The following is a 24,894-nucleotide window of genomic DNA, read 5'->3' as shown; positions in this document are numbered from 1 at the left end:
CTTCATCATAGAATTATGAGGATCAAAAGAATTAATGCATGGGGAATGTTTAAAAGAGTTCCTGACACAGGGGAACTGCCCAGCGAACATGAGCTCCTGCTAAATGGTACAGGACTCTTGCAGTAATAGGATCAAGAACAGCCATTTGTATTGTTTGAGGTTCTGCTGTGTTCACTTAACCCGCACGGAACGCACACGCTGCAGCCCACTGCACAAGGCATGGAGATGTGCCGATGTGGGCCCTGCTGTCCAGAATCTCAGACGCAGCCACAGTCATCACCAGTGCCCTAAGTGCAGCACCTGCAGGGAGGTACAGGGGAGGGGGGAGAGGAGGGGATGGCAGTGGGATGGGAGCAACCGAGCAGTCAAGCCTGAGCCGGGTCTCCCAGGAGAAAGCACAGGAGGGGTCGTCCCAGGGACGCGAGCAGAGGGTGGCAAGTGAGGACACCCGTATGTTGGTGTGTGTGTGTGGGGGGGGTTCTCTCGCACCAGGCGGGAGGGAGGGAATGGGGCTGGAAGATCCTGGCTAGCACTGGGTGTTGAGCTGTGAGCGACTCGCCCACCTGCCCTTCCTCGCTGGGGCAGGTCGGGCGGCAGTGTTGAGGATGGCAGAGGGAGATCAGTGTGATTGGGACTGCAGTAACTGACAACAGAATCCATGCACAGCGTGGAGCCTGGCGCATGGCACGCACAGGCAATGCCGGTGACTGCCACCATTACTGTTCCCAGGCAAGATGTTCAGAGCAGTGGGGCTGGGAACGGGGAAGGGACGCAAGAGCAGAATCTGAACGTGTTGACTCGCTGCTCCTAAACGCGTCCCTCTGACCTTCCCAGCGACCCTCAAGTGGCTAGGGGGCGCTCTGTGGGATTCAGAAGCTGCCATCTTTCTTTTTCTTTTTTCTTTTTTGACAGGCAGAGTGGATAGTGAGAGAGAGAGACAGAGAGAAAGGTCTTCCTTTGCCGTTGGTTCACCCTCCAATGGCCACCGTGGCCGGTGCGCTGCGGCCGGCGCACCGCGCTGATCCGATGGCAGGAGCCAGGTGCTTCTCCTGGTCTCCCATGGGATGCAGGGCCCAAGCACTTGGGCCATCCTCCACTGTACTTCCTGGCCACAGCAGAGAGCTGGCCTGGAAGAGGGGCAACCGAGACAGAACCCGGCACCCCGACCGGGACTAGAACCCGGTGTGCCAGCGCCGCTAGGTGGAGGATTAGCCTATTGAGCCGCGGCGCTGGCCGCCATCTTTCTAACCACGCATGGTCATTCACATTTAGGAACACCAGCTGCTGACAGCCTATTCAAAAACCACACCAAGCCAGGAGTCAGAGATATCTGAAGCCAAAGCCAGCAGCGTGGCCTTGGCCAGGACCTCCGGTTCCCTCCAGGACCTCTATGGGGGTTAAACAGAGATGCAGGGGAGCGGGGTGCTGCCTGCTGTGGGGTCAGCCCAGGGGCAGGGGCAGGTGGCTACGCGCATGCGGGTTAATGCCCCCGACTGTTACACAGAGGCCTTTGTACAAATAGACAGAGTAGGTCTTTTGTTTGTGTACTTTGAATGGTTTTTCCTGGAATATAATCCTGCAAGTGGGATTTCTGAGTCAGGGTAAGATAATTTCCTGACTCACTGCCATTGGCAGACAGGATTTCTTCCCCACTTTCTGAGGGCAGGGCCACTTCCCCTGCAGGGCTGGTGAAGATGGGCTTTGGAGCCCGGGTTCTCACCAGCCCCACCTTCCTGCTCATCTCCTCCACTATAGCTCAGCCCCGGGTGCGCCTGGCTGGTCCTCGGACCCTCGGGCCAGGAAAGAGAGAAGGTGATGAGAGGCAAGGGAGGAGGGGGGCATGGAAAGAGCGAAGGAACAAAGAAAGAAATCAAGAAAGGAAGGAAGGAGGTAAAGACACGAGGAAGGAAAGGCTCAGATCCAAGACGCCAGCGCTCTAAGGTCTTTGCATGTTAAGGCTGACGCATGAGAAGTCTTTGATGTTTAACCAAATTGATTGTCATCATGGAGGCACTCCAGGGTTCCTCTTTCATGGACAAGGGATTGTGTGTGTGTGTGCATGTGCCCCTGTGCGTGCACTCCAGCACAGCTCCATTTATACAACAGAGACACCTGTGAAAACCATTCTCAGGGAACGGGCCATTGTGAATCAGGCACCATCCTTGCTCCCAGGGGACTTTCTTAATCAACTCCAAGTCAAAAGCGCCAGTAAGTCGCCCAGTGCAAGCGAAATGCCAGCAGCAGACCCTGGGCTGCAGGCGTTGGCTCCCGGAGGGCCATGCGCCATGGGGGTGGGCCACCCAGTTTATGTCCAGGCATAAACTCCCTCAACCCCCTTAACTCTTCCCACCAACAGGACCCTGGGGACCGTCATGGACACACAGCCTCTGGATGCCAGGAGGGCTCCCTGCCCCCACCCACCTCTCCTGGTGCGGAGCAGTGCAAAGGGGGCAGGGGGCCGCAAGGAGGAGTGACTCCAGTACTGCTCAGCCCCGTGTGTCTGGGACTCGGGAGGAGGCTGCAAGGATGACGGTGAAGTCCATGCCCCCCACCCCCCAGCAGGCTTTCCCACAGGCCTCTCCCTTCCCTTCGGGGCATACACCCTCTGTTTCTGCTGGGCCCAGGCTGCAGAGTGCAGCCCATGGCGTTAGTCAGAGGCCAAACAGCCCAGCCCTGAGAGAGCTTCAAAGAGCAGCCGGTGAGTAAAGTTTCACCGGCAGCTGCAGAGCGTGCAGCACAGGCCGGCACCCACTCCTCTGTGACCCCTTGGAATGCAGACTGGCAGGCCTGTTGCTATGCACTTCCGAGGTGAGGTAGCTCCCACCAGGCTGCCTGCTTCCCTCCCTCTTGGGACCCGCCACCATGCTGTGAGGGAGCCCAAGCGGCCAGCAGGGGGCGTAGGAGGGGATTCCCCCCAGCTCCTGGCTGACAGGGCCCAGGCTGGGACAAGCCATCGCCTCTGGCCCTGCCCAATCTGCAGATCTGGGAACCAAATAAAGGCCCCCTGGTACCTGGAGGCACTAAGGGCCAGGTGGTTTGTCACACAGAGATAGGAAACCGGAGGACAGAGTCACTGCCCCATTCATTTCTGTGACGGTCCCTGCACAGGGTGCTACCGCTGGCTCCTTTTTTAGAGTGAGGACACTGAACTTAGAGGGATAGAGTACGTGTGCCAAGGAACATGGCTGGGAGGTGGAATCCAGGCCCGGGCCAGAGCCAGTGCTCCTAGCTGCCCTGTGGTGCCCCTACCTGGCTGCTGCGAGCGAGACTGGCGTCCCCAGGGACAGGGCTGTGCCTCTCCCCTGCCCTTCATCCCCAGTTGTGATGGGGACATCTCAGGAGCCTGGGCATGGGCCAGCTGCTTCCTCATTTTTCTTTCTCGGTAATTTGATCTGGAAACTTCTTAGAGACATAAGCTCTCAGGCCCCACCCCAAACTTCAGCAGTTAGGAACTCTGGGTGGGGGTGGGGCCTGCTCAAGTTTGAGAATGGCCTCTCCAAGGCTGCTGGGGGTGAGGCTGGAAGTCTTGGGATGTTTTCAGATGCAAAGGCTGGAAAGCAGTTCACACAGCTTAAGAGGGGAGAGCAGGAATGGATTGGCTTCGTACCAGGGACGCTTAGGAGCGGCTTTGGGGTTAGGGACTCCAGGCACCCTCCAATGCTGCACCTCCTCTGTCTCCCTCCCTCCCTCTCTTCCCGGCCCCTCTTATGCTTTCCTGCTACTGAGTTTCTCCATGCAGCCAGGGCAGGTGGGGTGAGCGGACTGGCGTCAGAGAGCCAAGTTTCCATCATACCAGCTCATCAGAAGAGGGAACAGAACTCCTCTCTCTTGCAGGGTCCCCAAACTAAATCCCAGGAAGGGGTGTGACTGGGCCAGCTGGAGGCAGGTGCACAGTCGCGGGGCAGGCCAAGGGACAGCTGGGGGCACCCTGGCAGAAGGCGCTTAGTTCCAGCCCCCAGGAATCCACACGGCGAGTAGGGGTCAAAAAAAAAAAAAAACGCAGTGGGGGTGGGGGAGCCATGGTGGTCAGAAAAACAAATGGCTGTCACCCACTCAATAAATTGCCAGCCAGCAACAACGGTTATGCCCTGGCCCTCACTCTCTGGGACCAGAAGGGCCTCGGGGCCTGTTCCGCACATAGCATTGTCTCTTCAGAATGGTCCCTTCCTCCATTCCCACGGTCCTCGGATTCTGCCTTGTGAGACAGGCAGAGCAGGCACCACGGTGCCCATTTTGCAGATGTGAAAATAGAGGCAGGGTGTCAGTTCAGTAACAGAGACAGATTCAAAAGCAGACACTCCGACTTAACACCAGCACTCCCTGACTCACACCAGGCCTCGTCCACACTGCCAGTGTCACCTCCGGCTTGTAGTGAGGCTCACTCACCAGAAGGGCCTGGCTTTGGCCCTCGGAGGAACTCTGTGGGAGGCGGCTGTCCAGGCGGACAGGTTAGAACCGTCCCTCTGCCATGGGCCAGCCAGGAGGCCCTGGGCTGCACCTCTCTGAGCCTGGGATGCCCATCTGTCAGATGCATACAATGATATCTACAGAAGAGCATGTGTTGTGGGCTTCAAAGGAGAAAAGGAACCCGAAGCACTTGGTACTTAGCAAAGATTCAGCAGGAGCCCTTTTCTTCGGTTCCTGCTCCATAAAGCCCCAAGCCTAACAAACCACTGTGGCTTGCAAAAGCTACTTTGTGAAATTTATTTGGGTTGCTTTAATTCTTCTTTTTGTAATCCTCAAAGGCATGCTGCTGACACTGATTTCAAAGGTCGGAGAACTTTCTCTAAGACATGAAAGAGACCCTGTGTTTCCGTCCTGGCGTGGACCCAGCTGAAAACCAGGGGCCTGAGCCGGGCCAGGGCACTTCTCAGCCGGCTCCCCAGGCCAATGGCACGCTCACCCCTGCAGCCCAGGAGGCTCCTTTCCCCACTGGCCCTGGGTTCTTAAAAACCAAAAGAAAAAAAAAAAAAAGTCTCTCGAATGGGTGGAGAACAGGATGAGCAGGCCGGCTGGTGTTTAAAGTGTGCTCAGCAGTTGGGTGGGTTTGTGTCTTATTACACAGACTTAGATGGACAGACAGATGGACAGATGGGTGTAAGGAAGTCGAAAAGGAAGGGAAGAAGACAGAGAGGGTTAAACAGGAACACAGAGGGAAGCTGCTGACCCTGACACGTCGGTTCCAGTCCCGGCTGTCCGGCTTCCCCTACCGCACCTGGGAAGGCAGCTGGGATAGCCTGAGGACTCGGGTCCCCTGCCACCCACATGGGAGACCCTGATGGAGCTCCAGGCTCCTGGCTGTGGCCTGGCCTATCTGAGGAGTGAACCAGCGGACGGAAGCTCTCTTTGTCTCTCTGTCTCTCCCTCTCTGTCACTCTGCCTTTCAAGCAAAATCTTAAAAAATAGGATGCAGAAAATGCATAAGTGTTGATGTGCAAAGATGCCTAAGAAATATCATTGAGTGATCAAATCCTGTGCAGAAAAGGGTCCCTCCCTCCCTGCCCCTTCCCCGCCCTCTGGCTGTAGATGGAGATACGGACCAATCAACAGCTAGGTGCATACTTGGGGGGGGCGTTTCCTGACAGAGCCAGCCAAACAGGGAGGGATGACCTGGGGCGTTGGGGAGGGGCCGCACTCCCTCCTGCTATCTGAGTTTCTTCCTTTCATAATAAAAACAAAGAGGGTGGTGGGAAGCGGAAGGCAGGCCTGTGGCGGGGTCATCCCGAGTTCACAGCTGGATCTGAAGTGGAGGCCTCAGCGGGAGCGAGCGGGAGGCGCCAGGACCTTGGGCGAACAAAGCCGCCTCCTCCAAGGAAACCTGGCCCAGTGTCCACCGTGCGGTGCGATGACAAATGGCTGCCCACCCCCGCAGCGCAGCACCGGCTCGGGGCTGTGATTCCTGGTCCTCTGCCACAGCTGCTCCTGCTCTGCTGGGGACAGAGCCGAGGCCCTCCCAGGGGCTCCCTCGCCCAGGAGAGGGGTGCCTCGCCCAGCCCTCCCGTGCTAGGTTCTGTAAAGGCTGCTGGTGGCTCCCCGGGGCCTCATCTTCAGTCCTAACAGCCCAAAGGGCACGCAGCAGGCAGTGGAGCCAGCCCAGCCCCCATGTAGGTCCCCCCAGATGGCAATCCCTGCAACCCATGGGGCGTCTAAAACCAGGACGCAGCAGACTGGGACTGTGGGCAGGGTGACGCTGGACCACGCAGATCTGCAGCCACCCCAGCCTGGGTGGAGACCACTGCGCCCACAGGGGTCGCACGGTGAACCAGTGAACTGTCGAGGGGCACGAGGCCTTGATGCCTGATGTTATGGTTTAGCCATTTTTCACTGCGATGCAGTGAGAGATGGTTCTTCATGCCAGAGCTGAGCTTTCTTTGCACGCAAAACACCCACGGGGCTGCTGAAACAGACTGTGGGCCCACGCCTCCGTTCCGGCTCTGCAGGTGTGGGGTGCAGGCGCAGAAGGTGGTTTCCCAAGAGGTTCCCTGCGAGGTTCCACCGCGTTGGGACCCAATGCTCTACAGAGACAACGACTTAACGGCCATCTGATCCCGGATCTGAGGTACAGGGCGGGGTGAGGACTGGAGTAGCCTGGAGAACGCCCCATGTCACTGGAGCCACTGTGACAGCATCCCCGGGAGCCACACGGTGTACGGATCCACGGTGCCCAGTGTTTATTTTGGTCAGAGCCACAAGCAAAATGAATGCTTCTATGGAATCTTACGCTCTTTGGCAATCATTGGCAACCAACTCGGAAATATTTCTAGCAGCACGCAGGCCAAACGAAACACAGATGCAGGCCAGACCCACAGGCTGGCGCACAAGGCTCCCGTGGAAAGGGGCAGACCCCCAGCCTCTGGCCTTTTGGGGTGTGACTCGGCCTGGCCACGCCTCTCTCAGCAAGGGCTCCCGAGTCCTCTCTGCTGCCACACTTTGCACGCCCTCCTGCCACACCAGAGCATTTGCAGCCTGCCCCCTCTCACCTCCGTGTCCCTCCTCAACGGGGCTGTTTGTGGTCTCAGTGCCTTTGTCCCCACTTAGCTGAGGGGACTTCCCTGACCACTGGGGCCCCTCCACAGCTCTGTACCCCTCAACCGGCTGTGCTCCCAGCATGCACTGGGAGCATCCTGACACTGGCCAGGGCACCCAGGAGCACTGGCACCTCCATATCCCCAGGGCTGAGCTTAGGGCCTGGCACGGGTCAGGTCTGAAATAACAGTGGCCAAATAAGAGAACACGTCTCCCTGGGCTTCGGAGAACACACCTTTCTGGGCTGCTGCTCCTGGCTGGTGGGTGCCAAGTGGAGGGGGCAGAAGGGGTAGCCTAGGACCCCCAGGGGCCCTTGGAGACCTCAGCCAGGCCGTGGCACCCAGCTCCCTTCCTTCATAAGCTGCAGGGACAGCAGCTGCTCTGGTGTGGTTCCTCTGTTCCTGTCCCCAGCCATGCTCTTCACAGTGGTCCGACCTGCACACCCGCAGCCACAGAGAAGGGCATGTCTGCACTGCAGGGGGCTGAAGAGCAGCCGGAGCAGGGCAGGGGGCTGTCCTGCCTCCCGGCAGCCAAGAGCAAGGCGAGTGGGTGGCAGACGACTTGGCAGTGGGCTTCCCTGAGGCCTGGAGCCAAGAAGATGACCACAAGTCCTTGGCCAATTCCATCTAGTTTGTCCAGCACTAGGCTCCCCTGCCTGCCTACTGTGGACCTGAGGCTGGCGTGAGAAGAGGTGGCCACTGCTCTTTCTTTGTCTCCAAACCCCTCCCTTCTACAGCAAAATGCAGCGGTCAACTCCTCCAGAAACCCTTTTGGGATGCCCTCCACTGGGTGGCTGCCATCCTCGGACCCCGGGACTTCCCTTTGTCACCACAGAGCGCACAGGGACGCACCACAAGGACTGCGTATTGGATATCAGGGACTGCAACTTGCTTTGCTGTCCTGGGCCTGGGTCAGTGACCAGCCGTGAGGCAAGTGGCACGCGCGCTACAGGGGTCCACTGCAACCCTCCCACTGCCACCCGCTGAACCTCTCCACGGTCACACAGCAAAACGTGCTGCCTCGGTTTTCTGCTCATTAAAATGAGACTGCGGAGGGTATTGTGAAGATCCAGTGGGTTCATATAGAGAAGTCTGACAGGTCCTGTGAGCACCCCATGGGTGAACTGGGGGCCAGGACGGTGTCTTGGGGGCAGAGCTCGGTGCAGCGGGGCAGGGCGGTCTGCAGGTCTCTCCCCAGGCCTTGAGACCTTCAAAGGCTCAGCCTGCCTTTTCCCAAGGCCAAGGCCGCTCCTGCTGCCAGCTCCCCCTTCCCCCATCACTGCAACACAACCTCAGCGGCAGGCCCCTCTCCAAGCACAGGCCTAAGGGGCTCAGCTGGCTTTCCTCAAAGGCTGCCAGCAGAGGGGCCAGGCCCAGAGCGGGGGAGGGGGCTTTGGCATCCAGTTCCTCCAAGCGCCCCTCAGCCTGCTCCCCAGCATGATGCGGGGTTACTGATGGCTCCCTCCCGGGCCGTGGGGGAAGATGACCAGCACCATGCGGGGCACGAGGGGCAGTGGGAAAGACGCTCGGTGAATGGTAGAAGGGCTGGGCAGGGCTGCCTCAATAAGCAAGGCGGACTCAAGACTGGAAGGGATGACAGGAGGGCTTTGACCTCCCCATAGCCTGGGAGCGTGATGCGGCCTGGGGCTGACCTTCTGGTCAGCGCTAATTGGGGTCTCCTGGTCACCAGCTTCCCATCCTTGGGGGAGGGGAGGCTCGAGGACCTCTCCTCCCCCACTGCTGCTTCCTCTGGCTGGTGCTGCAGGGACGATGACCTCCTGGTAGGTGTTGGCTGGCAAGGATCAAAGCCTGCTCAGTGGGTAGCGGGTGGGGGCAGGGGAACTCCACAGCCAAATCCCAGCTTTGGAGCCAGGAGGGCTTCCTGTGGGGATCAAGGTGCCCCTGCCTCCTGCAGTCGCTTCAGGCTGGGTCACCCCCGAGGGCTTGCCTGTGTTTCTTCTCTCCCGCTTCTCCCCCACCCCCAGCCCATTCCTAGGGCCAGAAGAACAGAGGCCGCCCACTGGCTTGGAATTCAACCCCTCCCTCGCTGTGCAGCTCTGGACCTGTTCCCTCATCTCTCTGAGCCTTTCTTCCTCTCTAAAATGGGCAAGTTCATGTCTCCCTCAAAGGCTGCCCGAGGCTTGGGTGATGTCATGTGTGCCCAGCGCCTGCGCACAGCAGAGACTCCAGACGGTTTTCACAACTCTTAGCAATCGCTTAGCACGGAAGCGGTCGGGAGGCCTGATGTTTGGGTGCTGCCTCCCCTGGGGCTGGGAGTGGGAAGATCCAGGGTCCCTCCAAACGCAATAGCCCTGGCTCCCCTCCCCCGTGAACCAGCCCAGCCCGTCGGGCAGCCCACGCGCGGGAATCCTCACCATGCACTTGCGGTCGTCTATGCCGGTCAGATCCTCTTCAAACTCCTTCCCGACGTGGAAGTCCATGATGTAGTTCCTGAAGGTGCTCAGCGTGCGGATGATCATGTGGTCCCCGTCCTGCAGGATCTCTTTGTCTGGCTTCAGCAAGTTGGCGATTTTGCGCAAGGCCACATTGACATCTGTAGGGAGTGCGAGGGCAGACAGGGGCAGGGAGACTCAGAACCAGTCCCGGGGAGGGGGACCCCCAGCGGAATACCAAGGGGGTGTTCCGGGTCGCTGGCGCTGTCTTTGCACGCAGCCGGTCTGCGTCTCTTTATTCTCGCAACAAAGTTTTCTGCCCTCAGGTTAATCCTTTACAAACAGAAACTAGCACACCAAGCCCTAATTAGGCTGCACTAATTAAATTACCCACGCGCGGAGCCAACCAGCAGATATTTGCCACCAATTAGCCCTAACAAGCCGGGTCCCGCGGTTCGCAGCCCTCTGGCAGCCCCGGCTGGCTCCCGGAGCGGCCGGCGGGGGCGCCCCGGCTTACCCAGGGCGCGCAGGTACTCCTCGAAATTCTCGTTGGCCAGCATCTTCCAGTACCCGGTGAAGTCGACCGGCATTTCGGGCAGGGACCGGGGCGGCTGGGCCACGGAGCAGGCGGGCGAGGCTCGAGGCTACCGATGCGATCCGGGTGGTGGGCGGCCCGGAAATGTGCGCCCTGGGGGGACAGGGGGCTCGGCGGGGCGGCGACAGCTGGGTTCCCAGAGCGCACAAAGCCCCGTGGGAGGAGCCAACGTAGCCGTGGCTCCTCCCCTCGGCGGGGCTGGGGGCGGGGACGCCGAGGGCCCGGGGCTGCCCTGGCCCGCAGCCGCCTGGGCACACGCCATCGGCTTGCTCGGCTGTAAAGAGACGGGCGGTGGCGGGAGGCGGGAACTGCTTCCGTGGCCCCAACTCCGCGGCTCCCGAGGGGCCCCTTCCCACTCCGCATTCAGCGGTCCCCCGAGGTCCCAGCCCCTCGAGGTTAGGAAGAGGTCGGCGCAGGGCTGAGTCTGAGCGGCCGGGGTGGCAAGCGCCGGGCGCCGTCCGTCCACGGTCTCCCGAGGTTCCCGGGCGACGCGCTCTGCGGTCGTACACCAGGGCTGTACGCAGATGTCAGTGGTCACCCATCGACGGCCGGTGACCTTTCCTCCTCCTCCTCCCAGAGGCAGCCCCGTGCCCCACGCCGCTCTGCACCGGGCCTTGCTCTCACTTGGAACGTTCTGATTCCCGTTCCCTGCGTCCTTTGGCGGCGCGTTCCGCTGTTTGTCCAGCGGGTCCCCTCTCGACGCCACCTCTGTGCATTCCGGTGCTGCGCTGTTGGAGGCATCGCCGCGGGGGCGATCTTTGCTGGCAGCCCATCTGCCACCTGCGTTGTCACGGCGCTTTTAAACGGCAGTCTTTGCCACCAAAGCAGGTGACATAGTCGCACAAGGTGACTTTTTGACCCTCTATTAAAGACTAAATATCGCTTTTAAATTGCTTTTAGCGCAAATCACAGCCTAGAAGACAGCGGGTGCATTTTCCTCCCAACAGGACTTCGCCCGCCCCTCTCCCAGCAGGGCTCCGTGCACTCTGCACAGTGCATTTGGTTAGCAAGAAAGGCAATTCCCTCCTCCCTCCCCGGGAGGGGCCTGGGATTTAGCTTCTCTCAGCTCCTCTGCGCTGCTCCTGGGGTGGGGTGTTTCCTGAGCACTACTGATGTGCGGGGTCACGTAGGTGTTGTGGGGACAGCATCCCTGGTCTCCGCCCACTCCATTGCAGCAGCACCCCACAGCACCACCTCTGGATATTGCCAAATGGTCCCCCAGAGGGAGGTGCAAGATCCCCCTGGCCGAGGGTCACTGCGCTAGGCAGCTGTCCCTCCCCGGCCACACACCCACTACTCCATCCCCCAGGAACGGTCGCCAACCTCTCCTGTGTCTGGGTCTGGGGTGCTCAGGCCGTCAGCTGTTCACACAGGCCCTGGCTCTGTGTCCATCCCTAGCTCTGGGCAGGCAGCCAGGGCAGCCTGTCCCAGCCCTACCCAACCTGAAGGTGCAAGCTGACCTCTGTGTGGCTCAGTCAGGGGGCTGGGTGCGTCCTGGCCTGAATTCTTGAAGGCATTAACTGGGACCAGCCACTGGCCTGGGCTTCCTGCCCTCCTGAGTCACTGGAAGGGAGGCTCAGCCAAAGGCCTGACCAGTGCCCTGAGCGTTCCTTGGTTGTCCCCAACTAGTTAGAGCCCTCTCCCTGCGGCCATCCACCCCAGCCTCTGTTCGGGGAGGTGAGGAGGAGGACAAGACGGTCCAGTAAGAGATAGGTGGGCAAAGGGATGCAGAATGAAGTGGCAGACTCATTGATGATGGAGAGTGAGATGTGAACGCACCAGGGTGTCCCGACTGGGTTTGCTTCATTCCCCAGCCCTACAGAAGAGCACTGGGGGTCCACGACCAATTCCTGGAGACCCAAAGAACCACCAAGGCCACGAAGGACAGCCAGCAAGGACAAGGGAATGATCCTGGGCTGGAGGCATGGAGGGAGGTGAGGAGAGGGCCAAGGGTCCTGGGTGGAGGGAGTTCGGGGACGTCCAGGCCTTCCCATGAAGACAGGGAGGGAATTGTGCCTTTCCACTCCTTAGTTGGCCGGCTGACTCCATGGGACTGTGGTGGAGCTCAGGAAACAGCCTGCAAGGGGCCACCCATGGGTCAAGCCCCTTGCCCAGGGTCTCAGTTGTCAGGGGTTGGGGTGCACAGAACTTAACCGGTGGCCGTGGTGTTGGAGCAGAGAACCCTGGGACAGACCTGGGTGTCCCAGCCTCAGCTCTGTGCTAGGTCTCCCATACTGGCAAAGTCACTTGGCTCAGTGGACAGGTGGCCCGGCCCTTCTGTCTGCGGCTGACATGGACATCTGCCCTTGTCGGATCACCTGGGCGCTGACACTGTGTCCCTGCGCTCCTCTCCAAGGTGCCTCTTAGCTTGAAGCCTTAGAGAACCATCCCTTTTCCTGTGTTCAAATCTGTCTCTGCACAGCGACCAGTGCAAGCTCCAGGCTGTCACTGCGCCAGCTGTGAGGGCAGCGTCTGGAAGGACGCGTGTGGCCCAGCCACGCTGCTGCCCCGTGCCCGCGTGTCGGGCAGTGAGAGGGCCCACCCAGAGGCCACTGGGGCCAAGGGACACGCAGTTCCCAGGGGACCCTCTGCTAGGCTGGAAGCCTGAGTATTGAAACATGCAAATGACACACCAAGCCAAAACCCGAGCTTCTTCAGCCCACCTGGGGTTGGGGGAGAGGGGGCCTGGGCCTTTCTTTCTTTGTAGAAAATGGTTGTGCAGTGAGGGTCAGCTACCTTCTATGCCACAGCCACTGAACTGTCCCTGTGGATTAGGACATGGACTTCAAAGGAAGGTTTCTTTTTCTCCCTTTCTTCTCTCTCTCCCTCCCTCCTCCCTCCCTCCCTCCCTCCCTCCCTCCCTCCCTCCCTCCCTCCCTCCCTCCCTCCCTTCCTTCCTTCCTTCCTTCCTTCCTTCCTTCCTCCCTCTCCACCCCAACAGCTCTCTTAACTGTTTTATTGTGGGCAATTTTACCCCTATGTAGACACAGAGAAACTCTTCATTGTACCACCACAGCTTCATTCCCCAAACCCAACCATTATGAACTCACGGCCCATCTGGCCTCATCCACATTCAGCCCCCTCAGTTTTCAGAATTAGCGTGAGGCAAGTACAGACGTGATATCATTTCATCTGGAGGCATTTCAAGAAGTGCTGCTGAAAGATAAAGATTCATGATTTCTAAAGGCTAAAGCCATGCCAAGTTCTTGCCTTACACTGGTGGGGGTCAGAGATGGTGTCACGGGCTGAGGGCGGGGTGCTGGCCGGACTGCGCTCCCTCTGCCAGGCTGCCCCACCCCCAGGCTCAGGGCCACACCACGCTGCCACGACTTCTTTCCTCACTTCCTTTTCCATGACTGCTGTCTACTGTGTAAGGACCCCCATGTGATCGGCTTGTGCCCACCCAGATGAGCCAGGAGAATCTTCCCATCTAAATGGATCTTCTCCGCCCCCCTCTTTTAAAAAGATCTTTCAAAAGATTGATATATTTGAAAGAAAGTGACAGAGAGAGAGGGACACACATACACACACACACACACACACAGGGAGAGAGAGAGAGAGAGAGAGAGAATCTTCCATCTGCTGCTTTGCTCCACAAGTGCCCCCAACAGCCAGGAGTCAGAAACTCCATGTGTGTCTCCCACATAGGAGGCAGGGACTCCGATACTTGGGCCATCACTGCTGCCTCCCAGGGGGTGCATCAGCAGGAAACTGGAATCAGAAGCGGAGTCAGGACTTGAACCCAGGCACCCAACATGGGATGTGGGCATCCCAAGTAGTGGCTTAAGCTGCCATAGCACAACAGCCACCCCTCGATCTCTAACCTAATCATATCTGCAGTCGCATGGGCGTTTGGGGAGGGCCGTTATTCTGCCTACCCCATTAAGGAACAAGAAAAATCTCATTCCATTAATAAAATTATGCCACTCAATACAAGCAATATGTTCTCAAGATCGATTAATAACTAATGTGTGGTGTAAATTCTTTCTCCCTCAACTACAACTTGGCTGGTAAAGAGCAGATCACAAGTCTTCTATGCTTTGCTTCTCTTGTGTTACCCAGAAAGCTGGACTATTACTATTACTATTGTTATTATTATTCCTTTTGTACCAAATGGGACGGGGGTAGCGATGTCGGCCTGGGAAGCTCTGACCTGACGTGGACTTTTCGCTCTCTGGCCTGGTGCCTGTTCAAGGACTCCTCCATCTCTTGGAGCCCTCGTGTGGGTCCCCAAGATGACCTTGCAGAGAACACGCACCTGTGTAACGGCACTGGTCCAGGCCTCTTCTCTGCATGACTGCCTTTGAGAAGGACTCGCCTTGTGGAGACATCATTATCTCAACTAAGAAACAGTCCTCTTCGTCCCTCATCATCCTCCAAGTGCTCCGTTCGCTGATGTTCTCAGTTTGTTTGAGTTGGGATCAAAGAGGCTTAATGCATTACCATGGGCTGATGCTCTCATGACAAAATATAAACAGAAAGCTAAACAAGCCTTCTTCGGTGAATGGCAGCACACCTCGTGCTCTTTCAGACTTCCTGGTGGGCCCCCGCGGCTGCACCACAGTAGCCGGCAGGAGGCTTCCTGCTTCCCTTTGCAGCGGCTCCCCTGTGTGGATGCAGCATCATCTACCACACCTGAGCCCTCCTGACGGCCACCCGCCTTGCATGGTGCTGCAGCAAAAGGGTTGCGTCTTTCCATGTTTTGGCGAGGTGTCCTTGGGATGGATTCCGTGGAGTGGGATTGCTGTGTCACAGAACAGATGCTTGGTGTGCTTTTTCTAGTGACTGCTGAACTCCCTTCCACATCACTGGCTCGCTTCACCGTCCTACCAGGCTGTGTGCAAGGGCCTGTTTCCTCACAGCCTTGCTAATGGATCAGCGTCAAACTCTTGGGTTTTCCTATGTGAAAAAGGGCATCCCTGGGTGGTTTGGGTTTGCACTTGGGGGAGGTTTTGATACCAAGAAGTGAGCCTGTCTGGTCTTGGTTAGCTGGGATTGTATGTGTGGGATACAGCAGTTGAGCAAGCTTAGGGTTTGTTTTCTTACATTGTGTTTATAAATTCTACTGGGAGGCCTTATTCCTGTGCATGTCTGCTCAGTGTGACATGCCCCCAGGAGGGCCGTGCCCCCCACTCCAGGTTCTGGGGCAAGCAGAGTCTTCCAGAATCTGGGAAGATGCACCCAAGGGCAGCCCCACCTGTTCGCCATCTTGGTAAGCTCCCCACCGAGTCATGCCAGGGCCCCAGTTTTAGGGAGAGGGTCATTTTTCATGTGCTTTGCTGTTACTCATTCACAAGATGGTGTGGCAGGCACCCCTGGTCGCCACCTGATGGCTGGGGCACTTTGGGAAGGGCGCTACAGCAGGTGGGAGTTGCTAAGGACCCCATCCATAGTGAGTACACCATGATTAAGTGGGCAGATCCGGGTCACACAACAAGGCAACTGCTGGTGGTGGTGCAGGAGACTTTGTGAGGGGCAGAGTACCTTCTACTGCCTCTACACCAGTCCACCCCCTGTCTAACTTCCTCTGGCAATGTTCTCTGAGTCCCAGCTTTCTGATCCTGCAGCACTGCAGACAGCCATTTGCAAGGAAAATGCCTCCTAGAAAATGAAGTCTGGGTCCCTGGGGGCAGGCAGAGAAGTGGGGTAGGGTGAGGGGTTTCCCACTGGCGGGAGGAAGCTCCCACATGGTGTGTGCCAAGGCTGCGTCGGGGAGCACCTGGCTCATAACCATTGGGCACACCCTGGAGTGGAGACCTTATTGGGGAGAGGCCCACAACCCAGATAATGGGACAAGGAGGATTTTGGCGGAGTTATGGATGCCTAGTGGGAGGGTTCCCCAGGGCACGGGTTCAACCAAGAGACAGCATCTCGCGCAGTGGCATGGCTGGTGGGAAATCTACAGCCCTGAGATTCAGTCTTCAGGAGGTCACTTTATCCTGTGAGAGAGAGGGAAGATGCAGAGACTGGAGATTGTTCCAATTCTGGGACTCACCATGACATGACAGGGCAGCGGGAACGTTGTGGGGTCAGAAACCACAACTGATGTGGTAGAGAGTAAAACAGAAATTCTAAAACTGCTTATTAATTTATTAAAAAGAACAATGAGCTTATTTTTTGAGAAAAGCATTTTATTTTACAAAAAAATAGTGGAGTGGCCTTGCTTTACAATTGAAAAAATAAAATTGATAGATAGATTGATTGATTTGAGAGTCAGAGAGAGAGGGAAAGGCAGAGGTCTTCCATCTGCTGGTTCACTCCCCAGATGGCGGAAATGGCCAGGGCTGGGCCAGGCTGGAGTCAGGAGCCAGGAGCTTCATCTGGGTCTCCCGTGTGGATGGCAGGGGCCCGATTACTTGGGCCATCTGCTGCTGCTTTCCCCAGGCTATTAGCACAGAGCAGGATTGGAAAGGGAGCAGCTGGGACAAAAACTGGGCCCTGTGCCCCTGTGGGATGCCAGTGTTGCACACCAGGCCACAATGCTTGTTCTGAATTTTTAAGAATCTCAATATTTGCTTAATAGCAAGATACCAGAATTCTCTTATATGTGTCTGTATTCAACCTGTTACATACAAAGGTACTTCAAAAATTTGTGGGTAGGTGGAATTGAGAGATGCTTGTATTGTTGCAAACACTTTGACTCGTGTGTATTTGTTATAATATGTATTTTCCATAAATTATTGAGGACCTCCCCCTTGTATGCATGAATTTCAAATAACTTAGCACCACAATAAACATATTTTAATTCCATTTTCTAAAAACTTTTTGAAGTACCTTTGTATGTGTGTGTTGGTTTGATTGAAGTATATGGAATAAATCCAATGTAATACAGACAATTCACAAAAAAGAAGCCATGATTGAAAGAATTTTAAAGTGAGATGTCAATGATAATTAGGTTAACCAAGAGTGACAGAAAGGTGAGAAAAGCATCGATATATCTATCTATCACTATATATTATAATATAATGCATAATACAATTATATATTACTATATAATATACATGATATATAAATACATAAATACATTATATACTATAATAAATAATGCAACATACTACACATATAAATATAATTTATAATATTATAACATATAATATATAATACATAATGCATATGCTATATATTATATCATATATAGCACTATGTTATATATTTATATAATTATATAAATACAATATATATCATATATTTTATATACAGCATATAATATACAGTATAGTATATAAAATACATGTATATTGTACATTATATAATATATTATAAAATATATAATCACATAATATATCATATTTATAATATATAAAACACATATTATAGACTATATATGTAATATTACAATATTTATCATTATATAATTATAAATACACAACATATTTTATATAAAATATAAATATAATTATATAATTGCATGTACCATATATTTATATAATCATATAAAATATATGATATATATTTATAATTATATAAATATAATTATATTATAAACTTTTAAAACATATAATCATATAATATGCATATTCTACAATACAATATATTATACAATACACATTCTATAATATATAATATATAACATGAATTTTATATATGATATGTGTATATTATATAATGTGTTATATACAATATATAATACATTATATAACACATCTATATAATGCATATAATACATTATGACATATTTATATAATGCAATATAATGCATCCAATAATATATCATACATTATATAATATGTATCATATAATATATAAAATATATAATATACAATACATGATATAACATATTGTATAATGCATGTATCACATATGCTTGTATAAAATCTATTATATAATATATTATATACTATAGAATATATAATATGATATATAATAGATATAATAGATAATATATAGCATGATATATATTACATAATGTATACATTATATACTATATACAGTACAATATATATTACACATTACATAATGTATTCTATAATAATAGCTCTATATCTATGATAATAGATCTATATAATATTTAATATATATAATATAATATATTATGTAATGCATTAGTATATAACATATTAGTACATAATACAATAGTATATAATATGTATTATATAATCATGCATATTATATAATATGTGTAATACATATATGTCTAATAATACATATTATATAACATGTATGTGTTTATATATGTATGTGTAAACATATATGTGTATATGTATATGTATATATGCATATATACATATACACATAATAAGCATTACATTTTATGTAATACATATATATTATATATAATTTATATCATAGTCTATTAATATATCATATAACTATACATCATATCATATAGTATATTATATGTTACATACAATGTATAATTGTACAATTTATATATCATATATTATTACATATGTTACATATAATATATAACAATGCACTATATCATAGTTCATATATAATATATAAATATAATGTACATATGCTATATTAGATATATTACATCTATCATATTGTATATAAAATATAATATATAATAAATAATGTGTATATAACACATATGATACTATATAAAATAGGATGTGCTATATGTTGTCTAATATATAACACAAAAATAATACATGCTGTATGTAGTATATAACATATATATGATATCTAACTCATATATAAACTGTATTATATATTATACATAGATTCGCATATATATGCATATACATTGTATAATCTATGCATAATACACATATATTATACAGGCATCACTATAGTTTATATATTATAATATATAATTATATGGTATGTTATAGCATATATCATATATTATAAATAGCATCATATATAACATTATCATGCTATATTATAGCACAGATCATATATTATTAATAGCATCATAATCACATTTAACATGCAGAATATATAGCATATTACACAGCTTACATTATATTATATGCTATATATCACATATATATCATATTATATGTATTATAATATATGTATATTGTATGGTATTATTATAATTATACAATCTATAATATATTATAGATAATATATTATATCATATATAATATGCATTGTATTATATTGTAATATATAATGTAATATATATTGTATTATATTGATATGTAACATGATATATAATATATGATATGCAATAATGCATATTTATTATCTGATATATGTTATATAATATATAATTATATAATTATCTAATATATCAGATATTATATAATATAGTATATATCATTATATGATATACTAGAATTATATATTACTATGTATTATACTATGTAATGCATTTATTATAATGTATTGTATATAATATAATGCTATATATCAATGTTATATACATTATGTATATATATACATAATATATATACATAATATACATATACACATACATAATATATAATACATAATATATGTATACATATATATGTATACATATGTATATATATACATATATATTTTGCCTACTGGTGGCCAGCAGTTTCTCTTCCCTGGGCCAAGGTGGAAGGTGGGGCAGGCTAGCAGAGAAGCAGGCTTCTCCGGGCTGCCAGGGGCAGCCCCTGCTGAGTGGAGATAAAAGATGTGTACAAGCAGACTCCTGACCCACAAGGCTGCTTGCTTTGTTTTCCATAGGCCCATTCATTGGGTCAGTGGCTGGGCAGTAGGGCTGATGTTTTCTGGTCACTTAACTTGAGCAGTGTTTCTCAAGTACATGGTGTTCTGGGGCCTTGAGAGTTTGAGATTTATAAACCTCAGAAGGCTTATAAGTTATGTATTTTCATTTTGATGCTATTCCCAAATACACTTTGGCCAATAATACATTTGAAAGCCATTATACCTATTCACAGCTTCCCCCACCTCCTGCCTTTTAAAGGAGATCCCAGTTTTGTCAATTTTAACCCACATCCTTTTATTTTTTAGATTTTATTTATTTGAAAGTTGTATATAGAGAGGAAGAGACTGACAGAGCTCTTCCATCTGTTGGTTCACTGCAATGGCTGTGAACCAATGGTTGGTGACAGCAATGGCTGGGGCTGGGCCAGTCCAAAGCCAGGAGCATCACATGGGGCTCCCATGTGGTTGCAGGGGCCCAAGCACTTGGGCCATCTTTCACTGCTTTTTCCAGGTCATTAGAAGGGATCTGGATGGGAAGTGGAATAGCTGGGACTCGAACCAGCAGCCATATGGAATGCCACGTCACAGGGAAGCAGCTTTACCTGCTGCGCCACAACGCTGGCCCCACCCCGCATCTTCCCATGGAGCTAATCAGGGGTGCAGGTTAAGGATTGTGAGTCTGACCAGGGCGACAGAGAGCAGGCGGCTTCCCAGGGAAGAAGAGGGAGGCAGAAATGGGTGAAACACAGGAGGGCTGGGTGAGGCCACAAGTCCTTGCACAGAGTTGGGGCTTTGCAGAATTGTTGTGACCCTACAGGGGGAATTTGTGCAGATGGCAGGATTCTGGGTAAGACAGAACTCCGTGGGGCCTTCTTTTTCGGGAAAGAATGGGATTTTGAGTGGTTTTATCACTCACTTGAGATCCATGGGTGGAAGGCAGGACTGAATCCGCATCTGGTTCTCTCTGACTGCACAGCCCAAGGCCTTCACCACCTGTGGTCTCCTGGGAGATGAGGCAAAGCTCTGTGGGCATCTTGGCCTGGCACATCTGATCAATCAGCCCACCGAAAGGGATCCCAGAGAGGAAAGAGATTCCCCAGGTCGTCATCAATATGCAAGCGGAGCTTGAATCCCCATGTGCAAGGAAAGCACAAGGCATCTATTCTGAGCAGAAAAGTCCACGCGCTGTTAAAGATTAATGCGCCTTAGTGAGGCTCCAACCAGACTTAAGAGCAAATCTTGCTGCAGCCATGTTTTCGCGTTTGGAGGGCAGAATCATACAATGAAGAGATGAAAGGGAAGCGGCTGGTCAAACACATTGATTTCCAGGAAGCACATGACCTGGTCCAAACCTCTCCTGTGCGTGAATACAGGTCAGAGCCATGCTGACCTTGGCCTTGGAAAGGCAGACCAAGACCACCTGTCTGGGGCTAGGCTCAAGGCCTCCATCTATGTCCTGTCTCCTGAGAGGCAGAGGAGGCTGAACAGGCTTTTTAGGCAGCTTGCGTAGGGTCTGCACATCCAACAAGATAGGCAATAGGCCAGGAGCTCCCTGGGCCAGCAACAGAAGGTGCAGCCCAAACGGCAACACACTCTTTGTGAAGGCCGTATGCACCTGTCACTGTCCTCGCCACTCCACCTGGCCCACAGCCTCAGGATCCGTAGGGCGTAGTGGGAAGCGCGTAGCTGGAGCATAGTCAGGCTGGTTCTGAACACCAGGTCCGCCGTTCCCTGGCCGTGTGAACTCGGCTAAGTCACTTAACGCCTCTGAGCAAGGTAGCTTCTGAGGAGTGGGGCACACACACATCCGCCATGAACCCCAGCGTCCTGCTCATCCTGCACATTGGGCCCCAGGGTCCCGTCCCAGCACTCCGTATGCTCCCTTCGCCCACCAACCTGCACTGGCTGATCTGTCTTCTGTGTCCTCAACAGCCAAGTCTTCCTCCTACAGATCCCTCTGCCCGAATACTCTCCCTCTTCTCCTTCCTCTCCACCCATCGAAGTCCTCGTGTTCCATTTCTCCACAATCTCTGAACTCCCCAGCCAGGCTGTGCTGCCGCCTCAGGTGCACTGTGCACACTCCGCCACACCTCCACCAGCTTCTTCAATAAGACTGTCGATGCTGCATAGCCAGTGAGGGCAGCCTAGACTCCTTTAGGGGCTGGCTCCACAGTGCTGTGAGCTCAGTGGCCACTCACTGCAAGACGGTCGGGGAGGGGAGTATGTTGAAGCTGGGAGCTTACGGATGCAATCGACAAACCTTGAGTGCTTCCAGGTGCCTGGAGCAGGGCTGGGCATTGAGGACGCTGCTGAGAGTAAGACCCGACCCGAAGGATATCAAAGCTCAGGAAGAGGCAGCAGCCTAACAAGCAGAGAGAGGATTGTACAAGGTGCCTCAGGGTCAAGACAGTGGCTGGACCTAGGAACAAAGTTTGGAAGTTTGGGTGGGCATTTGCCTGAGGATGGAGGGGTGCTCCCAGGAGGGAAGTGCACATGCAAGAGCTCAGAAGCTGGCATAGGGGCCAGCATTGTGGTGCAGTGGGCTGAGCCTCTGCCTGGGCACCAGTTCGAGTCCCGGCTGCTCCACTTCCGACCCAGCTCCCCGCTAATGCATCTGGGAAAGCAGTAGAAGACAGAAGGGCCAAGCACTTGAGCCCCTGCACCCACATGGGAGGCTCGGAAGAAGCTCCTGGCTCTGGGCTTTGGATCAGCCCAGCTCTGGCCATTGTGGCCATTTGGGGAGTGAGTCAGTGGATGGAAGATCTCTCTGTCTGTAACTCTGCCTCTCAGATAAATAAATAAATATTTTAAAAAAGATGGCTTTCCAGGTTCATGTGTCTGCAACACCATTGTTCGAAAAAGAAAAATAAAAAATAAAAAAAGAAGAGGCTGACATATTCAGGGCAAGTGGAATAATCACCCGATGTGACTCAGCCTGATCCATGGCATGGGACCGTGGGACTAGGAGATGCTATCGGAGAGACAGTGGGGCCAGCATGGAGAAGCCCTGGCCACTTGAGCGTCAGCCTGCAGGACACGGGAAGCCACTAAAAACTGATCCCTGCAGGAGTGCAGCTGCCATCGGGGAAGGAGGAAAGGAGAGAAACGCGTCCCGGGCCACATGTGTGAGCTTCTGTGGCAAGTCAGCTGGCCTGGAAGGGAAAAGCCAGATGTGGCGTGCAGCAGGGGGCACGCTGCAGGGCCTGCACGACAGCAGGTTCAGGGGTTTTGCTGCTGTGCCACCATGCTCCTGGCCATAGCGATGAGAGCAGGATGTGAAAGTCAAGTTCTCGGCCGCTCCTGGTGCTGCTTGTGTGCGCGTTCGGTGCGGACCTGGTACCTCTTTTGTGAAGCGGCAGCTGAGGAGACTCCGGCGCTCGCCATGGCCGATGAAAAGCCCAAGGAAGGAGTCAAGACTGAGAACAACGATCATATTAATTTGAAGGTGGCAGGGCAGGATGGTTCTGTGGTGCAGTTTAAGATTAAGAGGCATACACTACTTAGTAAACTAATGAAAGCGTATTGTGAACGACAGGGTTTGTCAATGAGGCAGATCAGATTCCGATTTGACGGGCAGCCAATCAATGAATCAGACACACCTGCACAGTTGGAAATGGAGGACGAAGATACGATTGATGTGTTCCAGCAGCAGACGGGCGGTGTCTACTGGAAAGGGAACCCGCTGCTTTACTCCAGAACTCTGTCCTTCAGACCAAGAACACATTCTCAGCCAGAAAACTGCGACTGGGTTCCACCACACCCTGACTACTGCAGCATAGTCTCTATTCTTTCATTTCCCCTCCCCATTCCTTTATTGTACATAAAGTAACTGGTGTATGTGCACAAGCATATTGCATTTTTTCTTTTCTTTCTCTCCTTTTTTTTTTAAACTAAATGGCCAATGGTATGTTTTGATTGACATCAAATGGAGATGGAATGGGGAAAAATCCTGGTTCTGTGAAAATACCCCCTTTCTCCATGAGTGGCATGCTCATTCAGCTCTTATCTTTATATTCCAGTAAGTTATTTTGCTCTCACTGTTTTAACAAAAAAACCCAACAACATAAAAATCCTTGCATACCTTGTTTGATTGGAGAATTTTAATGTTTTTCATTTATCATTGTAAAACCAAGGACAATTTTATAACTTTTTTGTACGTAGCTGTTACATGTAGGGCAATCTGTCTTTAAGTAGGGGTAAATTACTCTTAAAAAATGAATCCTAGATAGTTTTCCCTTCAAGTCAAGCATCTTGTTGTTTAAATAAACTTCTTGTTTAAAATGAAAAAAAAAAAAAGAAAAGAAAGTCAAGTTCGCACCCATCTATCACCCATGCAAACAACCTCCTTCCTCTCCCCCTCTGACACACCCTCATTGGCTGGATCCACCCACCCGGGCATTCACCCCCTACCGACTCACGTATGGTTGGGGAGGGGAACCTGTTTCCTGCCAAGGGCCTTTTGAATATTTGTAATGTCATACATGGGCCACACAAGATTACTCACTTAAAAATTAGTCTGCTGTAGATTTATTGAAGTTCAAGTTCCCACCTGCGGATGCCTTGGCAGGGCCAAACCCAGTGATGTCATGGCCCTTACATGGCCTGCAGTCCAGATGTCCCCACCCTGCCACATTACCCATCAACCCAGCATCTCCTGACCAGCCTTCCAACTACTCATCCACGTGCATCTTTAAAAAGGCGGAACCAGGAGTTATAAGGGATACAGAGAAGTGCTTGAGACCTGTGCTAGATGACAAAAGTGGCCGTACAGAGTCTCCCGCCACCTCTTGCACCCACCTCTTGCATGCAGGCTGGCCTCAAGGCTTGTTCCAACCAACAGCAGAAGCATGGGGTGATTGTGTGTGGCTCAGGGGTTAAGTTTCCATTTGGGATGCCTGCAATCCACGTTGGAGCACCTGGATTGAGTCCTGGCTACTCTGCTTCCTAACCAACGTCCTGCTAATGTGCACCCTGGGAGAGAGCAGGTGATGGGGCAAGTCCTTGGGTCCCTGCCATCCACTTGGGAGACCTGGATTGAGTTTCTGGCTCCTGGCTTCTTTCTAGCCCAACACTGGATATTGCTGGCATTTGGGGAGTGAGCCAGTATATGAAAGACCTCTTTCTATCTCTTTCTCTCTCTCATTCTTTCAGAGAAAATGAACATTAAAAAAAGAATCTACACCAGAAATGACGTACCAGTTCTAGGTGTGGAGCCCCAACAGCTTGGTGGATTCTGCTTTCACGCTTTTGCAGTCCCACCATCTACTTCCAGGTGGCTAAGGCTGGC

General features: G+C 51.6%; 1 protein-coding gene, 1 long non-coding RNA gene and 1 pseudogene across 3 annotated transcripts in view; 2 read left to right on the top strand and 1 right to left on the bottom strand.

The window, feature by feature from the left end:
- RBP1 (retinol binding protein 1) overlaps positions 1–10,291 on the bottom strand; it is a 21,633-nt gene extending 11,342 nt beyond the window's left edge. Inside the window, exons 1-2 of the mRNA XM_008266241.4 lie at positions 9,936–10,291; positions 9,401–9,579 (exon numbers count right to left, since the gene is read on the bottom strand). Coding sequence (XP_008264463.1) covers positions 9,401–9,579; positions 9,936–10,008 — 252 coding nt within the window. The 5' untranslated portion in view covers positions 10,009–10,291. The remainder of the gene's footprint in view (positions 1–9,400; positions 9,580–9,935) is intronic.
- On the top strand, positions 10,207–24,894 carry LOC138849384 (uncharacterized). Of its 2 annotated transcripts, none has more exons than XR_011388191.1 (3): positions 10,207–11,726; positions 11,828–11,947; positions 24,759–24,894. It is a non-coding gene; the product is annotated as an uncharacterized lncRNA (long non-coding RNA). The 2 variants fall into 2 exon arrangements; XR_011388190.1 differs by lacking the exon at positions 24,759–24,894 and adding an exon at positions 14,209–15,037 and having other exon boundaries at positions 10,214–11,726.
- Positions 22,884–23,912, top strand: LOC100348841 (small ubiquitin-related modifier 2 pseudogene; annotated as a pseudogene).

Source organism: Oryctolagus cuniculus, chromosome 4 (assembly GCF_964237555.1).
Source record: "Oryctolagus cuniculus chromosome 4, mOryCun1.1, whole genome shotgun sequence".
NCBI lineage: Eukaryota > Metazoa > Chordata > Mammalia > Lagomorpha > Leporidae > Oryctolagus > Oryctolagus cuniculus.
The sequence above is the reverse complement of the archived record's forward strand: the minus strand, read 5'-3'. Positions and strand labels throughout refer to the sequence as shown.